Source organism: Rhamphochromis sp. 'chilingali' (genome assembly GCF_963969265.1).
Source record: "Rhamphochromis sp. 'chilingali' genome assembly, chromosome: 9".
Taxonomy (NCBI): domain Eukaryota; kingdom Metazoa; phylum Chordata; class Actinopteri; order Cichliformes; family Cichlidae; genus Rhamphochromis; species Rhamphochromis sp. 'chilingali'.
Genome location: NC_137936.1, coordinates 31,854,564 through 31,874,342, shown reverse-complemented (window position 1 = coordinate 31,874,342; position 19,779 = coordinate 31,854,564). Strand labels below are relative to the sequence as shown.

At 40.6% G+C, this 19,779-nt stretch overlaps 1 protein-coding gene across 1 annotated transcript in view; it reads right to left on the bottom strand.

The window, feature by feature from the left end:
• phc2b (polyhomeotic homolog 2b) overlaps positions 1–19,009 on the bottom strand; it is a 31,868-nt gene extending 12,859 nt beyond the window's left edge. Inside the window, 10 exon segments of the mRNA XM_080890413.1 lie at positions 449–644; positions 1,696–2,000; positions 9,129–9,423; positions 9,689–9,811; positions 11,118–11,279; positions 11,611–11,688; positions 11,831–11,974; positions 14,056–14,410; positions 18,705–18,818; positions 18,820–19,009. Coding sequence (XP_080746539.1) covers positions 449–644; positions 1,696–2,000; positions 9,129–9,423; positions 9,689–9,811; positions 11,118–11,279; positions 11,611–11,688; positions 11,831–11,974; positions 14,056–14,410; positions 18,705–18,818; positions 18,820–18,938 — 1,891 coding nt within the window. The 5' untranslated portion in view covers positions 18,939–19,009.
• Between the last annotated feature and the right edge of the window lie 770 nt (positions 19,010–19,779).

The following is a 19,779-nucleotide window of genomic DNA, read 5'->3' as shown; positions in this document are numbered from 1 at the left end:
GATATAATATAAACGTTTTAAAGTTTCTATTATCATTTTGATGTATCAGTTTACCCATAATGAAATCAACAAATGTCTATGTGATGGATGTATGCTGGAAAAGAGTGAAAAACTGGATTCATTATCATACCACCTTTGGCAGAAACCCCCTCTGATTCATAAGATGAGTGGTTAGGGTGAAGTCATGACCACAGATATGGAAAACAATAAGAAGAGCAGTGTGAATGAGCTGATAACACATGTTTTGATGTAAGAACAAAAATGTATCTTCCCTCATTATGCAAGTGAACAGATTAAAGACATCAGATGTGAGATGGCTGAATTGTCGAGGCGCAAATTTGTAGCTAACAGTTGTTTAACTCCTACTAGTAATGTCGTCCCAGAGGCAAGTACATAAATTATGTTCTTAATAAGACTTTCAGCTTAGAAAATCCCACTGAGTCTCTACCTTGCTGCTGAACAGCTGGTGTGGCTAAGTCAACCTTGGACTGCTCTACAGGCTTGGAGGGTTGGGATGGAGAAGCTGCAGGTTGCTGTTGCTGCTGTTGTGGTTGTTGCTGTTGCTGTGTGGATGGGGTCTGACATGTCTCTCTGACTACCAGTGAGGTCGGCTTATCTTTACTGTCCTGAAGTAGTCGGGAGGCCTGGAAAGTGCAGTAGAAACAAACAAAAAGTGTGAGAAGAAGACATCTGAGATAAAACAACAAACATCAGGGACTGAAAAATTGAAATCCATCAGCTTTGGAAAACATTACATGAGGGGGAAAATATAATACTGTGAAGATTCCTGTGTTTTGGGGGTTTTTTCCCTTTGTCTCTCTTAGAGAAGAAATGAAGACTGTGGAACTGCTGTAAAAGTAGTTTTTGTTTAGCTGGTTGCCACTGTCAAAATACCAAATTGCAGAACGTGTACCAGAACTCAAAATACTTTAAACACATTCATTACGCAATTTTGAAAAGGATAGCATTACTCTGAGAGAGATATTTTCCTGTGGTTTCATATCTACAGGTAGGACACAGGTGAAAAGTTCACTTTGGAGAATTGACTTCTTGAATTGACATTTTTCATATTAGAAAAGAAAGTCTCAAAAATTTGAACGCAAATAGCTTTGCACATCTAATCGTGATTTTACTTAAAACAGATGGGTTACATTCATTTCAAGGACATATTTTCACTCCTCAAAATAATCCTCATTTACATTTTGCTGAGATTTGGTGTAGCCCCTAGGTTCAGCTACCACATCCTCTCAGGTTAAAGTCAACTTTTTCAGATGAGCTAGCAGTCAGACATAGTTTAAACAGCAGGTAATTAAGTAAGATCACCATATTAGACACATTTGCTCACCTTGCCATTATAAAGATCCAAAAATGGGAAAAAATGTCTAAAACTGAGCATTTAGAGCAGTTTTAAGTCTGAGTTTGTGACTCACAGGGATTACGCACAGTCATTATTTAAAGTAATGACCACGTTTAATATGAGTGCCCACCACTGTCATTGCAAATAAACAAGAGACAATAAGGTAAAGCATAAGAAGCCTCCTTGAAAAATGATCTGTGGAGTTTTTGACCTGCTATAACCGTTTATTTATGGGTAGGCTGCCCATTTGTGTCAAACTTGCAGCATTTTCACAACCTAGAAAAATCCTGTCTTCAAGCTCTTTTGTGTGTGGCATTAATCTGCGTTTGTGTACGTACCGTTGGCTGGATTTGTAGGTTGATGGCAGTGAGCTGGACAGGCTGAGCTTTGGCATGGTTGAGGGAGGAGTGAAGGGCATGTGGGCTGATAGTGGAGTGGAAGATGGTAGCCTGCTGGCTTGGTGTAGAAGGCTGGTGAGGAGCAGGTTTGGGCAGCACGGGGACAGGATGCTGTGACGGCTGAACGGAGGCCGTCTGCAGCAGCTGGCCCGTCGTCCTTTGGGAACCTTGGCTCTGCTGAACCACAAACTGCTGCTGCTGCTTGTGTTGCTGAACCAGAGAATGCGGCTGAATCTGGGTGTATGCTGGAAAGAGAACACAAACACTTATTTCTGAACGTGATTTTATTTCAGCTATGATTATTTGGTAAAACTATTTGGTAAGAAAAAGAACTGTTCATAAATATCCTTACAAAGCAAGTCATTGTCATACAATGAGCATTCTTTATTTCATGCATGCTGACAACTGTCCAAACTCTTGATATCCGGAGAACTGCGCCTCAGGCTCATAAACATTGAAAAATGTAGACGTCTGCACAAAAGAGCTTGTTTTGCAGCGCCTTCACCTGTAAGTCCCTTGTTGACAGGATATAATATTAAGAGCTTGTTGAAAGGTGCATAGAGAGGCCCACTGTTGCAGTGTTGGCCAGACCATTACTCACAAATAGTTTTAAAATGGCTTGTCACCACCTGTCAGTGCTGCTGTGGGTAAAAGGACATCCTGAGCTCATAACTTGCCCCCAAGCCCAAGACACAGCACATCAATCTTGTATTGTGGGAGCATGTGCGAGTGGGAGAGTGTTCTTTGGAAGTAGCCTGAGGCTAGTCTAATATTAGAAATGCCTCAGGAAGAAACATGCAGCGCCAACTATCTATGACACCCTGTATAGAGTTAAGGATGAGTCAGTGGGTACCAGTATCTCACACACTTCCTTGATTTCTAAGAATTTTATCAACAAAGAAAAAAAAATCTGATTACTAAAAATCCCCCCCCAAAATGAAGAGTTATCCCTGAAAACTACTAAACAGCAGGTCCTGCTATATAAGCCATGTGAACCTAGAGGTGCATCTGGTTATGTTAATAAACATCACAGTAAATCCCAGAGTGGAAAACTGCCAAGTGCATCAGTGTTTGTCTTAGATCCCCCTCGGCCCCTCCCTCCGCCCCCCTGTTCTTTTCGCATTGTTTCGTGTGGGACAGGCTCCATCTGGTTTCCAAGTTTCCCTGTGAGGCAGTAACCACACTCTGTACCCTGCCGTGGAAAATATAGACATTTCTATCCAGCAGAGTTTGCATGTCATTAGTCCCTTTAATGGTACGAGGACCGCTGAGAAGAGTTTTCATTTTCACATGGTGAGACACAGTGGAACCCACTGACAGAAAATTTGGTTAGCTGTGGCGTCGGTGAAAACCTTCAGTTAATATTTATTATGTTAAGAGAAGGATAAATATAAGATGTGGATGGGTGGATAAAGCCAGCTAGATGCTAACCATTAAAGGGAATTTAAAAAAACAAACTTTAAAAAACAGACCGTGGAAAATTATATCCATCAACTCAACAACTATGCCCATGGGTGGGAAAAAGAAATGAGTGGAGACATGCTTTTTTTGTCAACTCAAGCATCACAGCCCCAAAGCCTTTCATTTAAAGCATATTTTTAATGTAAAGAGTCTGCGTGGTAGAAGAGAATAAAAACGTAAAGTTTTGTGTTGGTCATGGACACGGCAAACAAAAGTCCACTCATTCCCATTTTAGCAATCTTAATTTACTAAATAAAGTTTACTCAACTGTCTTCTTGTCTGAGACAGCCAAAATAAATAAGTGTAGAAAAGCAAAGTTAACAGTCTACAACAACTCTACAACAAGTCTCCCAAAAATATCTGATCAGGCCTCCTTTAAGGGTTCATAAAGTGTGAAAACTACAGATAAGCGGAGCACAAGAATAGATCATGAGAGTGTCCTAATCATTAATTGCCATTCAAGCCAGAGCTCTGAATCATGTCCAGTTTTTACAGCCTTCCTGCTGACAAAGACATTACACACTGCCGGCCAAAACCACCCCAAAGATGGTTAAGCCAAGGAGCCACACTGACGCGTTTCTTTAAGTTAAAACAGTAGCTTTTTAAAAACACACACCAAATGTGAAACAATTGAGACAAAGCTGAATGGGAATGGTTTGAGAGTTTAGGTTTTTTTTTTGATGGGTTATTATGCTGTGGTTTTGCTGGTCGGGCCTGTGCGAGGTCAAATTGGGCTGTATTCAGCACATGAGCTAAAATGAGTCTGACACCCCTGCTCTACATGATGATTGCGAGCATCAAATTCCATAGAAATCCATTTTTTTAAAGACACAAACCCTGTTTTAGTGCAGCCTTATGGTTGCACTAAAATAAAAATAAACCTACTGACTGTGGTGATTCTTAATCTCCTGGATAACATGAACATTTGTTCTGAACTCAAATATTTCTTCAAACTGGATTTTCTACAAAGTGGTAGAATGACGATGATGATAGACATGCTACATAAAATCATACTATGTGTAAATACCAAGTAAATGGACCAGAAAATGAGATTGTTTTGAATTGATTTTAACATCGGACATCTTCCCACAGCAGAAACATGAGTTTGTATGAGCACTGTGGTGTAACATCCACTGATGTTACAAAATAGTGTAATAATTTTAAGACAGCTCTGGCTGTGAAGTCAACCTACTACCTCCAAACACCACAAGTTGTCAAGAAAAGCAAGTTTGTTGCTGCATCTGCTATTTTACAATGTTCATCCAAAGTTATGAGGGAGCCACAGTCTGCTGTTCTTAGTCTTGAATGTAGCAAGAAGGCGGCTACTCAAAGTTAGTGCTTGTTGTTGTTGAGTTCAACTGATCGTTGGGTATTGGAGACTGAGTATAATTCTGTCATTACAAACTGACCATCTTAAGATATAAAACAGTCAGGAAAGGACCAATTACAGTAGCAGAGCCTGCTACATGTATGTCTGTCTTTAACTTGTTGGTTGCCATATTCAATAGTTAACAAATGGTGTGCACATTTACCTATTTTATTAATGATTATTCTATTGTAATGTGATCAAAGAACAAACGGCAGCAGAAAGCTCCCTTGCGGCAGTTAAACTGCGTCAAACTTGCAGTATCAAGAGACTCTCAGCCTTCTGTAAGGGAGGAGGAGGGGGATTTCTGAATCAGTACACACCAGATACAATCAGCCCCTTCGCATGAATCCTGACATCTTTCTCAAGCCTCTAATGAGTAACAGAAAGAGGTCTTGAAAGAAGAGGAAGATTTGGAAATTCGTTTAAATGTTATTCCCCCTCAAGGTCTTAAGATTAAGGACTGGAATTACTCAGGCACCCCACACCAATATATACATACAAATCATATAGTCTACAGTATGCGGAAACCCACTCCCTCCGCCCCCAACGTTGTGAATGTTTGTAGAGTTCTTACTCTGTGTATTGCTGTGCAATGTCCTGAAATTGAGGACAGTATGCATTCCTTCCAGCTTTTGCAGCACCAGGCCCTGGAAAACCCCAGAGTTTCCACATTTTCACTGACTCCTGCTTTGGCTTACCATCTTGAAAAATATTGACCAACAACACCACAGCAACAGTAGACCTTGGGTCACCTTTCCTAATTTTAATACAATTCCAAATAAGGATTGAAGATTGTTTATCAAGGAAAATTAGCTCCATGAATCCGGTTCTCAAATGGCTTCAAAACTTACAGTACAGTAAAGGTTTTATACATAAGTACACCTTAAAAAAAGAAAAAGAAAAAAGTTTTCATCTTTCCAGTTTTTTAGTGCTGATGGGGTTTCCCTGCTGTGGTTTTATAGTGTGGTGCCGGCTCTTTGTTGCTGAGAGAAGGTGATGACAGACATACACTTGCTGCATCAAGCCAGACGGCCTAACATTTGCTTCCTCCTCAATTCCCATGAATGTGAATCTGACAAACTCTCAGCGTAACCACAATTAATCAATTTGTTCTGTGCTGAGTTCGATTTAACACAGATTTGGTAGAAATGAGACACGTCAGGTGTTTGTTTTTTCTTAAGATTCTATTTGTGGCGATAACAAGGGCACACGAATAGGAGTCTTTTGATGGGAGGTGCACGTCCGTTTTGTTAAATGAATTATAGAGTAATACAATATATACTTTGTGACTATAATTGGCACAAATGAGCTGACACTTTTGTGAGTGGATCTATTCCAACTGCATCTTTTAGTCTTTGTCACACATGAAACTCTTTTCCGGCCTGCTGCAGGTTCTGGTTGGAGTGGCCCTCCAGAGCAGGAAGAGGACTCAAAACCTGGAGTTTGTCTGACTGTGAGATACAGCTGACAGGTGGACTACCTCCACAAGAGCAAAATGGGTGAAAGGCCGGAATGAAGACCATAGAGGACCAGAGCAAGCTGCTAAGCTTGTGTAACCTAAAGTTTATGTTTGGGTAATACATACTAACACATGCTGCGCACACCAACCATTTAACTGCATCTATTATCTCTTTCTTTTTCACTTTGGGAGGCTGTAAGGCATCCTTCACATGAATTATTAACCCTACTTATTAGGGCTGAGCCATATTATACCGTTCACGGTAATACCGGTATAATGTTGGGCAACGATAAGAAAATGAAATATCGCGATAGAATATGGGTCAAACGCGCATGTGCAGTGCCTTTGTTTTCATACGCATATGGCGGCGACGGCGAATGAGAAGGGCGAAAGCGGATCGTTGAATGAAACGGATGAACCAGAATTGGTTTGTAAAAAATGCTGCAACTTCAGTGGTGTGGAACTGGGTTAGCTTTCGTCTGTCAGATACACAACAAAGCACTATTTTTGGTAGTGGGCCGTCGTTTTTTGGAAAATACGGCACACTTAAAATCAATCCTTTGATTTTTCTGGAAATCGACAGTGCCCCTTATAATCCTGTGAGCCTTATGTATGAATTCTGGTTGTGTTTACTGACTTCGAAACGACTTTATGTGGTACACGGCGCTCGAAAATCTGTCAAATGTTTTAGTACGACTTTGCTAAGCTACGAACCCGCACTGCTTGATGGATTGTCGGAGCATTACGGCAATCGTAGTCAGGAGCCTCGCGGAGTGATACGTACTGCGCTTCAACATAACATTACCGTATTGTGTGTGTATAACCTCTTTTTAAGTTTTGTGTATATTATACATGGTTATGGAGCAAAATCTCTGGTTTCCTGCAGCTAAAAATAATGGCTGCTCCCTTCTATTACCAATTTTACCCTCTAAAGCAAAGTGCATCTTGACCCAGCCACAGTCAAGTTGAATCCAAGCTTTTATCCTAATCCGAATCCCATCAGCCAGCCACGCTGCCTCTTCTCTTCCTGATCCACAGAGTAATAACTCCCCAGCATCTCATGTGCACACCTGTCCCTCGTGGGCTGCTGCTATGGCAACCCATGGTAATTTTTTTCCCCCCAGACAGCATGCTGCCAGATTTTCAGCTTCCATCCTCCCTTTCATTTTATGCGAATCTATTACTGAAACAAAGCAAGACACAGTTGTGCACCGACGTGCACAGATAATCCCCACCTCCCCCTCTCTTCACAAACACACAAGCCCAAGTGCGCACACACACACACACACACACACACACACACACACACACACACACAACACCAACCATAAATGTAAAGAGTGTTACAGCCATGCAGTCATACAGACATAAATATGGCACATGCACAGACAGACAAATTATTTCGCAAGATGTGATTTCCTATGAGGACCCTCTTTAAAATGCATCTAAAGGTTACTTATCATGCAAACAAATGGGACTTAATTTGACGTAATCAGCTTGTGCTGCTAGAACATTCACAACCATTCACACTAAAAAGGGGAGAAAAAAACATTAAAAAAAAAACAAAAAAAAAAAACAGCTGCTGACTTTCAATTACACAATAAGTGGTTTAAAAACACTCTTGCATGGCAGTGTGCCTTTCACAGCTTCTAATTCACAAAGCAGCTAGACTGTTCCAGACACAAAACCAACACGCTGTCTCTAATAGAGCTGGTTTCACCCATTTAGTGAGTGAATGGATTTGTGAAGCAGGCCCCGACAAGTCATGGCAACAGCCAAGAAAAAGCTTTCAAACGTCCATGTGTGAAATGTCTTTTCATCTAATCTCACTATAAACACTAGAGCACAGCTCTGTATATGTATATAAGACAGCTGTCACAAAGCCAAAATCTTTCTTGAGGTTTGAAATGTACATCTGATACATAACAGAAGCATGCAGCCGCCGGCAAACAGTTTGTCAGTTTCCTTTTTCTGTCCACAAAAATGAAACTATAACTTCGCTGCAGTTTTAGAGCTTACATGCTCTGTGGACCACATGTTTTCAGAGGAAAACATTGGTGCATTCAGAACACATAGCATGAGCAGCACAAGAAGTTTTATCTAAGATGTGCTCAGAAACAGCATTTAAAATACACTAAGATTAAAGATTTTACTGGCTATAAGACAATTTGATTGAAGAAACACAGAAGAGGAAACTCAGTGGAGACACTAGGATTCATGCTCTTGTGACCACCAATTTCTGCTCTGCATAATTTCATGGCAATCCAGTCGAGCTGCTGATATAATTTAGTCAGAATCAAAGCAGTGACCTGACAAACATTGGTTTATAAGACTGCTTTTAAGTTGCTACAATACATGATTAGGGACATTAAAATGTAATCTGTTATGCTACAGTGTTGCTTGCACATGTTGGTTAGATTGTCTAGAGTGTATGGCAGTGTCACCACTGCCTTTAGAAGAGAGTTTAATGCCAGATGCCCTCCCTGACATAGCCCTCCTTCTCCTGGCCTTGAACTTCCACATGTTAAATGTGTTTTAACAACTACACTGTGGAGCCACAAGTTTTAACTTGTATTAAGTGGACCCAGACAAAACTCCACACAGTAGGGCCCTGTCAAGGTTTCAACCCAGGACACTCTTGCTGTGAGGAAATGGTGCCATCAATTGAACCACAATGCTGCCATTTAATACCAACACTCATATTCAACAAGACCTAGTAAGCACATCTTGATATCTTACACAGAGTTTATTGCTGTTTTTTAAGACTTTGTGTTGCAAACAATTTGGCAAGTGCACAAAGCATTAGGTTTTAAACACATTAAGGCTGCATGTATCAATAAATATTGGTTGAGCTGCAGACAATTTTCTTGATTAAAAAGAGTGACAGCAGTAAGTAAAACAAGAAAAGTATTACTTCCTGTACTTTTAAAGATCAAACAAAACAACCTGTTAACCAACCATTTGTTTTGGGTTTGTTATTTGCATCACTAATATCCATCATTATTATTTTTTTCTCTCACTTGTGTGAGAGACATTTCTTTAATGGATGGGATTTAATGTTGTGGATATGCAAACTTCTCTTACCTGGAGCAAGCAGAGGCTGAGCATTCACAGCGGTGACACTGCGGCTCATGTTTATAGCTCGGACTTCTGTGACTGCTGCACTGTCCCCCTTCTTCCCTCCTTCAGAGGGACTGTCTAAGGAGCTGGTCTTCCCCCCTGCTGAGGCCTGGGTACCTTGACTTGGGTTTTTGATCAGTGACGCAGGCTGGATAGGCACAGGGGCCTGCTTCAGACTGAGAGCCTGTGGCATCTGAGTCTGAGAGGAGGATGTTGTCGCCCCCTGCTGGCCACGGATGGCCAGATTCTGTACCTGATTCTTAAATACAAAAAGAGAGACAAGATTCACAAATGGCTCAAGCTGTGGATTTTTTGACTATGTTCATAAGAATTTTATTTGTAAAATGCTGGAAATTCATTTAAAGCTTGTAAGTTTAATATTTATTTTTATGGATTACTGCTTTGCTACATATGTGTAAAATGTATAAAGTTATATTTACGAGAGGGAGCTGGAAAAGATGTTAAGACGAGATAAAAGACTGCTCTTGTATTATTAGTGATAATATAGGTTCCAGCAATATTACCTGTGAGGAGGCCTGCGTAGAGCTGTCTGACTGCACAGCCGTCACAGTGGCAGCTGGGGTAAAGATGAGCTGTGGGGACAGAGGAACAGCACGACCCAGGCTCCTCGCCACCTGTACCTGGGCCTGGAAAGTATGGCACACATTAAAAAAAGGGGGAACTAACATAGGAGAAGCAAACTGTAAACTAAAATTACTCTCCTGTGTCATTACTGATCATATTCCCCCACCAACTAGTGAAACTGCAATTTTAATGATGACAAAGACTTATATCACCAAATCAGTATCTAACTACCTGTGAAAACTGGCTCAGTACCCAGGGCATGGTGTTGAATAATGGCCATAACCATTTTGACCTGATGAAAGCCAGAGGCCAAACATGCACCTATGAAATAGGTGTAGGTAAAGCTGTGCCAGAAGCATCCATTCTGCTTTAGAAAATATGACTCAGTACCTTGGACATGACACTGAATAAGGGCCACAGGCTCCCAATAAATGTTAAAACACACTATTTACAAAAGTATTTACAAAAACTTAACAAGACAGAAGATTATTTAATCATGGGGTGCTGCATGTGTATATTCAGTTAGTTTTTAACCTCGGGTGTATGATAAGACAAAACAGGAAACTAAAGAAAATATTTTGGGACACTGATACGAGTAAATGTAGCACCAGGAAACTGTACTCGAAATAAAGTCCATGACTAAACTGACATGCAGTTTGCTTCCTGCCGCAATCATCACAGACATCTGATAACGTTGTGTTTTTGCTCGTAATAAGCAGGTTGTTCTACCACCTCATTGCCAGTTTCAGTTTGCCATCAGTTGTACAATCTGGAAACTCCAACTGACAAGCACTCAAAACCAGCTATACCCAAAATAACCAATTTCTATTCCTTCAACAAGAGAAAGAGAGAACACACACACACACACACACACACACACACACACACACAAACCAAAAAATGTTTTCTGAGCATTCACGTTAAAGACATCGACTTCCATGTTTGCAAAGAGCTCTCTGTAGGCAAACGCATTATCCTGACCACCTACTCTACTGCAAGATGACAACAAAACACGTCATTTACAGTGGAATTGCTTACAAACACAATATGTATTTTGTATATTTTATTTATTTATGTATGTAATGTTCTATACATGTGCAATAACGCCTTCATTTATTCTTTTTTAACTCAGCCCTGTTTTTATTGCGAGTTTCTCTCTGTGCATGCAAATTTGTTCAGTAATGCATCTGTGATGTATTGACTGCATGACAATAAAGAAATCTGAATGGCATAAACACATACACAGGGCCTCCAAAGAACAGAGTTGTGCCTATTTAAATCAAGCAATACGAGTGTGCTAGTGTTTATGCATAAAGTGGAGGATCATGTAAATGCGCCTGTGGCCATTTCTTTTCTTTGTAGTCTTACCATCTGTGCACGCAGGTACATCTGTGCTTGGGTGGGTGTAAGAGTGGGGCTCGATGGGCTGCCCAGCAGAACAGCCTGCTGGGAAATAGTGGTGGGGGTTGAGCTAATATTCTGAGCTCGGCTGATCAGCTGAGCTGCCGCTGGAGACGTGGTCAGGTTGATCTATGGGGAGAGATAATTAGGATTATTAGGTTATACGTACAAATCCTGAATAGATGTGGGGAGTTCTGAGACAAAAGCATCATATCCCCAACTATTAAATTCGACAGCATCAAATTCAATAGTTAAAATGTGTTCATTCTGCTAATATTTCTTACAGCTAAATACGTACAAAATCAAAAAGAAACTTGAATCTTTTTAAAGGTAAAACAGAAGGAGCAACCAAGCTGCTAGCATCCTGCTGCTAAAAATCAACTTGGCTCGATGATAATCCAACTGGACAAAGATAACTTAAAGAGGCTTTTAGGAAGGCAGCACTCCAAACTGCACTTACCGTAGCCTGAGTAGATCCTGTTTGCTGAGATGAAGTGCCATTTTGTGAAGAGCTTTGCCGGCCAGCCGCGATACTGGCCTATCACAAAGGTAGAGAGAGGAAGAAGGACAGGGTGAGTGATGCACAATTTCTGAAACATGTCTTGCAGCAGGTCAACAATAACTGCAATCATCATCTCTAAACTGAGAGAATGAATTATTTGTGATGCCTGCTTGCTGACCTGCTGTACAGCAGCCAGGCTGAGGCTGTGCTGCTGCTGGAGGGCTGCAGTTTGCAGCATCAGATGCTGCTGCTGAGCTGCATACATCTGCTGCAAGTACTGTGCTGCTGTGTTGGGCTGTCTATGCAATGCCTGCTGGAATACCTGCAAATAAAAACAGGTGCAAAAAAATGGCCAGTTTAAAAAAGACATTTGATTTTTACATCTGAACTAAACTTTCATAAAATCCAAAGAATCACAAATTCAGTCACCTCGAAAAACATCAATTCTTCATGATATGTCAACAAAGCAAACCAAAGCCTCTGTGCCTCTACCATGTGGGTAATCTCAGTACAAATTTTTACATGATAAATAAAAAGAAAAGAAAATGGGTTTTATAATTGTATTTCTATAGCAATGCCATGTGTTTACATTATCTAATGGCACAGCAAGTAGACAAGCCCAGATATATCTGACAGCCACAGCCATGTGTCCGCCTACAGTGATGATTTGTTAAAAGGGAGCTACTTCATTATCCTCCAACATAACAATGCTTTCCAAAATATGCAAGAAAACCGCCCCTGCTGAACATGGAAAAGGCAAACCTGTTTCACCAAAAACACACCCTAAGTATAACCATGCAGCTTCAGTTCTATTGTGTGACAATGTTGTGCAGGTTTCTGAAGAGTTACAAGGTTACTTTAGTTATTGCACAAGTATTAAACACTTATTTTAGACTTACTTAAAATTTCCTTGGAAAACAATACCTGTGTGACTTGTTGCACCATAATGCTGCTATTGCTGGCACCACTTCATTCACAAATAAAACTCTTTCTGTATTTCCAGAAATATTGTTGCAAATTTCATTGAAATATTGTGATATAATCTGAGGTTGTATCACCCACCTCCACACTCTCCACATTCTTCTATTATACAACCGCTTAAAGCCACCAACATCACACCTATACTAAAAACAGTTCTGTTCTTTGTACAGCCTTACCTGTGGTTTTTTGAAATGATTTGCTCTTTTACAAACATACAGCGGTGCTAGAACCATGCCAAAGGCATACAAAAAAAAAAAAGCAGGCAACCCAAAAACTCTGATACCAGTAACAGTTGCTAATACATCCCCATATTTAATGCAGTTTTATTTACTAGGATCTTTGCTCATGCAGATTATCTGGTGGGAAAAATGAAAAGAAAATTGTGTGATAACAGTAAACAACATCAAGAAATGTCAGTTTGATTGCATGGTTATTATGAATTTAACATTTTACAAACTTTACAAGGTTTTAGATTTATAATTATTTTATCACTTGAGCTTATAAATCTTGTCCTGATTGTATTTCAAAATGCTTTACAGACCAAACTGCTGATTTTTCTTCATTAAGCAATAGTCATTAGTATGCAATATCTTTATCGAATCCTAAATGTGGTACAATCAAAATGTGTTGAATCTGAACTGATTGCATCACTGCCTATTTAACAGACTAATCGGGAGACAGAAGTCAGGGTTTCAAAACCTCCAATTACTGCAAACACACAAACAATTCTTTTTCCCTAAATGTGGGACAGAAAGGTTTCACACTGTGCCAGACACAACTCTAAGAAAGTTAAACCCCTACTACTGGGAAACCACCTCTCCAAGTGCCCTATGCCATGTTTCCAAGGATTTTGACCTGCAGTCAACAGTGTCACAGAAGCATCCGGACCCACAACGTGTCGCTGACGGGCACAAGTAGCAAAGATGAAATACATGCATGAACTGATTTCCAGCAGTCCTTTATGCTCACAGTGCTGCTCAGTGACAATAGTGATTGCCTTGTGATTGTCAGCATGCTGAGGGGGTGAAAAGAAGGACTCAATCTAACAAAAACCCTGCTGTCAAACCATCAGCACTCAAAGTTGAGTGGACCTAATTCTGAGGGAGGCTAAGCCTGTGTAGAGGCTTACCCCGAGGGCAAGAGGTCAAAAGCACTAAAGCACAGAAAACATTCTTTCCTGTCTCCAAATTGGAGACATGCTCCAACATTACCACATATTTGAGATCCTTTACTGGGAAGACAAATTCCCTTTTTCATCAATTCCCTTTGTAAAAAACGATGCTACATCAAAAACAATTTTAGAAGCTTGTATGTCACTTTTAAACACCAACAGAGGGCAGTAGAGCAAAGAGTGTCAGGATGTTACACAGAATACCTCAACTTAAGCTCTCAGCAGATTTATTACAGAACCAAAACACTCACCTGTACTGTACGGTCAGGTATTCCACTGTAAACCGATATCTGAGGCACTGCCGGTCTTCCAGCTGTAGTACTACTGCTGGAAGTACTGCTAGTGTTAGTACTACTACTACTGCTGCTGCTACTACTATTACTAATGCTAGTGGAAGTAGTAGAACTAGTAGTAGTTGTAGTAGTATTAGAGGTACTATTACTGCTGACAGCAGTGGTGCTGGAGGAAATGGTGGTGGACGTGGTGGTGGCTGCGGTGGTCCCGGTACTGCTGGCAGTGGAAGCAGGGGCCCCTGGCTCACTCTCCATGGTGCCCTCTGCTCTTTTCACCTTTGACCCCCGGCTCTTCTGAATGGCTCTCCTGTGCCTTCAAGAAAGAAGCAAAAAACCTGATGAATGTATGGAAGCTTGTTTCTGCCACTGATACAGAAGTTGGAATTAGTAATTTTTTTAGACAACCAACTCAATAATTATTAACCCAGAGTTTTGGCTCATGGATTGCAAAAATGCTTTAGGTTTCTATGTTTACATACAACTGAATCGAGACAAAGTAGTCGAAACAAGATGCACCTGAACATGGTTGTCAATAAACCATTCAACACCAGGTAAATGTAAGACCAGTGACACATCTACCGCATCAAAGTTATACCCAAACTGTTTTAGTCTTATGTTGCACTATAAGTCAAGGGCAACAAAATTAATTTTACCACGGTTGGTCACATCCAAGGCCATATATAGTTTACGGCTTATTATGGTTACATATACCAGATATTCTTAACAACAACTTGTCCAAAGATCCCTAACTATGTCACATCATTTAGTCAAGCACAAATATCTCAAGGTAAAATAATCAATCTAAAAATTCTTAAAAGCATGAACCTGAAAACTCAGTACATGTGGGGAATTTCAAAGAAAAAAAGTCAAACTTAAAGATCTTTGAAAATTTTAAACTAAATGAACTCCACAGGGTTCTAGGATGAAAAAGGAGATTCACATGAAAACTTACAAATGACTAAGAAGTTTTTCAAAGACTAAACTGATTGGCAGGCTGGATTAAAACTTGCAAAGGACTGGATTGAACCCCTACGTCTTCAGTATGACACATGTGCCACAATCCCTTTAAAGTATGAAAAATAAGTAAGTACTAATTAGTGCATCACCCTGCCACCAAAACAAAAGGCAAATTAGACTCATAAATGATCAAAGGGCCCAAAAAAGGAACTCAAATTAAGTAAAATCTCTTCTGAATAAAAACTCTGAACTCTGGTTATGAAGATTTCACCAGGTCCAGGTTTTGTGGATTTTATATTAATGTAAAGAAAAATTATCTCAAAGTCTCAGCTTGCTCAAATTAGTACTTGACTTCAAAAAACATTTACTACATAACTATACAATCACTGTTTTACTTATAACTTTTACAGTTGAAACTAATCTTTATCACACCTATCCATCTTCTGCTCCTGATCAGGGTCTAAACCAATACCTTTAGACCTCCCTCTCCCCTGCTACCTCCAGCTCTTGTGATACACTGAGCCATTCCCATGGCTCAAAACACCTCACCCAGGAGGAGTCCAGAAAACACACCAGTCAGATGCCTGAATCACCTTGCATGAAAGCGTAGTCGTTTTACTTCGAGCCCCTACCAAATTATTATGCTTTGAAAGAAACTCTTCTGCCATTTTGGTATCTGTGATTTTATTTTTTCAGACAAGACTCAGAGCTCATGTCCATAGGTGAGGTTAGGAATGCAGATCGACCAGTGAATTACCAGTTTCACTTTTCCCCCCCCAGCTCAGTGAGCATTTCAGTGCTCAGTTTATCCTTCGCACCCAGCTGCAAACCAGCCCAGTGTAAACTGTAGGTCACTGCAATCTTTTACTACAGCAACTACCTGAATAATCTCTCACTGCAGAAACCATGAAAGAGATCACGTCGAACTCTGCAGCCAATCATTAACTTTTTTTTTACCCCGACTTAATTTGACACCCACATCCCTGTTGCCATGACTGTCCAGCCCCCACTTTGACACACTACACAAAATATACATATATGTTCTGATACTAGGCATTCTCTCTCATACAAAACAAGACATACCATCTTTTTGGGGAGCCGCTTTCATTTTGTTGCTGCTGGGTTATGTAAGAGCCCCTATGCAATTCTCTTTATTAAGTTTCAAACAGTTTATACTCCCTTTGCTTTTACTGTTCAAAGAAGGGAGTTTTCATCTCATTGTTTACTTTGTATTTATGTATTCAATAAACTGAGCCAAGCTAAAGTTATATAAAGTCAGTACAAGTTACAAAACAAACACAAGGATATCTCTTGTCATTTTGCTTAAGTCACACCTCTGCTGTCTGTTCTCAAAGACGGATATGCTGTCCGACTGCACGAAATGAATATGCAGGATACAAACACGAGCTGGAAAATAAATGATACCTCTGTTTTCATGTAAAAATACACATAAAAATTGTATTTCAGGAATCCAGTGAACTCCACTGAATTTAGCATAAATATAAGGGGTAAGCAGACACTACAAGCCTAAATTAAGTCAACACTCAGTCCAAGAGTGTTGAGTGAATAAGATTTTAAAAAATAAAATAAAAAAATGAATCCATTCCATTCAGTCAGTCACAAGAATAAGGAGGAATGATTTAGGGTCCTTCCATAAAAGCCTTTTTAGGTTTGGTCCCTTGGTGCTTTGCTATCCATTAGCGCAGAACGAAAAAGGTTCAGAGCTCTCCGGGTAGACAAGGTGGAGAAGATTTCAGCATGGCAGCTGATAAAAAGTGAAGATGATGGAAGGAGATCAAGCATTCTTCCTTGGTGGAAAATAAGCAATCTTTGGAAAAAGTCAAAGATTCTTTTGTTTAAACAAAGTCCAGCAGTTAATTTTAAAAAAAAGAAAAGAAAAAGAAGTTAAAAAAAAAAAAAAAAAAAAAAAAAAAAAAAAAAAAAAGCTCTCAGAGCAAGAAAAGAATCTGAACTCATTAAGATTCTGACTAGTGTCAAGAATGGGATTAATGAGCATGTTTGATGGGGGGATCAGAAAGAATAACAATCACTGTATGAGTTAGAAAAGGGGGGAAAAGGGAGGAATTTATAGCCTTCAGGTTATACAGGTTCACATTAAGTCACCGCAGCTACAAGGAAAAAGGAGCAAGTGAGAGGTGAAGGTTGAGTGAACAGGTTCAGGATTTTAAATGGGCAGGAGTGGGACGAGTGTGTAATGGAAGTAATTAAATAAGGAGCAATGCTGCCGCCATGCTGCAATTCTTAAGCCATTTCCTCCACATACTCATTCTTTTGAGCAGATTAGGAGCCAAAGCAAAGCTCTACAGCCCATTTAGGCTACAAAGGAGACTTGGAAACAATCTGCCATCTCACTAAACCACATGCTATTCCTTAAAATGGCAAACGCAGAACAGCTCACAAAAGGTTACAAAATATTTGAGCAAACCAGTGAGTGAGTTAAAAGACATTTTTTTAACATCTGTTTAAACAGCTTAAATGCTTTAATTGAAACCTTAGGTTGCATAACAAGAAAGGCAGCAACCAGTCAAATTAGGGCAGTACAAGCATCAATTAAAAATGCTTTTACATATTAACCTGATATATCTAACACCATTAAAGCAAAGAACTAGATCCTAATTTAAACTGGATGAAAAATGGAAAAATGTAAAAAACATATTCCAAGACCTTCTAAATTAAAAAGACCCTTATTTTCCATTCAGCGGTGCCAGTCACTGATTGAAAACTTGATGTTTTCATATTTGTGGCTGAAAAACTGAAATGCAGTCAGGCAGTGCTGGGTCCAGGTTGTAAACAAAGCACCACTGCTGCCAAAGCCTGCTTGTCTGTATGCCATCATTAGCCTACATCCCACAGTGTGCTTCATATTGCCTCCCCATGTGGGGAGAGGGGAGGGAATCCCCTCTGGTAATGATCCCTGCAACCCATGTCCCTCTGAGAGGAGTCACCCATCAATCAGTAAACAGTGCCATGTAGATCACCCCTTGCTCAGCCCCATCCAAGTACCACTTTTACATTGTTACATCCACAAATCTGGCTTTGAATTGGGTTTTATGGAGGACGACCCCTTGCACCCATGAAAAGTGCTATTCAGCTTTTTTAAGACAACATCAAAGCAGCACCAGCAGCATGAAACACAGTGCAAAGAGCCAGTCAATGCCATAACAATGTAATTTAAGTGCTGTTGGAGCATATTGATCCCCTCATGCTAGCATTACAAGACCACAAGAACTGACAGTCAGCTTTGCGTGTGATCCATTTCGCATATCCAGCAGGACGATGAGAGCTGTTAAGAGACTGTCAGACAGACTGGCTGTCTCTACAGAGCTTACATCACAGTAAGGAAGTGCAGAAACCTCCATCAGTGCCCATACAACTCTGATGACCCACATTAAAAATACTATGAGAATGCATTTGTCAGCTCCACTAATCGATTGATGTGTGATAATAGCTTTAATAGCTAAAAGATCCACAGAGAAATGTGTGCCTGTGTGTATTTTTATATATAAATTTCTGTGTGTGTGTGTGTGTGTGTGTGTGTGCACGTGCGTGTGTGTGTGTGTGCGTGTATCTGTGTGTGAAGAGGGGTACTCTGCTTCTGAGACAAAGCCCCCTAACTCTGGTGTTCCTACCTCCTCCGACACCCCCAACGCGATGCAGGGGTATGATGCCCCATCCCCCGGGGAGTGTGCTGTCCTCCTGCAGGATGTTGCTCCTCTTTCCTCTTTGTCTGCCTAAGTGAGTGGCTGGCTGCCTGGCTGACTGAGTGAATAAATGAGCGCGTGCAAGGGTGTTTCTGTGCAGCCTCCAAACCCCCTGCCCCTCTTGTCTACCCCCAACACACAGCAAGCTCGTCGTCCCAGCATCAACACCCAAGTCCACCAACCAGGCCACAGCCTGCCTACTAATTATGTGGTATCCTAGCGACAGCCAACGGGCGCTTATGGAATCCCCATGCAGAGCCGCATCCTGATTGGACAACAGGATCCTCTTTAATGAAGATGATGGTAATGATTTTACTCTCCCCTCCCCCTCTGATGCTTCCTGAATACTGAATTTTTTTTTTAGGATGCTTAGACCCTAACCCCCCCATATCACCCAAATTATTTCCAAATAGCTGAAAATCCAAGATAATGAGGCATTTCATAAAAATAACCCTGAAATGCTTTTTCTTCTCTTTTGCTTAGTCTAGACCCGAACAGTGGAAAACCGAAGGCTTCATTCCTTTTTCAGTATTTCAGTTTTCACTTCAAGTCTGCAGCACAATTTCCACAAATAACCTGCAGTTGTAATAGGCCCATTTTCCTTAGCATTCAGCTAAGGACAGGAACAGTGAGTCACAGGCTGAACAACGAAGGGGTTACATGAATAGGATGAGGGACCTATGGAATCTTCGATACCCAACATCCACACTGATGGCGAAACTAGCAGCTCAGTGTTCAAACATTGTGAATAAGGACTGCTCTCATGTCTAGAGATTGACGAGGAACAACACACATGCTACGAAGGGGGAACCAGGACGACAGTCGGGGGGAGATATCATCACCAACACTGGATATCATCACAGTCCAGGATGAGACAACAAACATCCGCGAATGAAGATGGCCCCAACCGACCACGTGCTCAGTGAATACCTCAGGCAGCAGAAACCTGAGAAAGAGGAGGAATAATCATGGAAGGATAGACCCCTGCACGGTATGTACCACC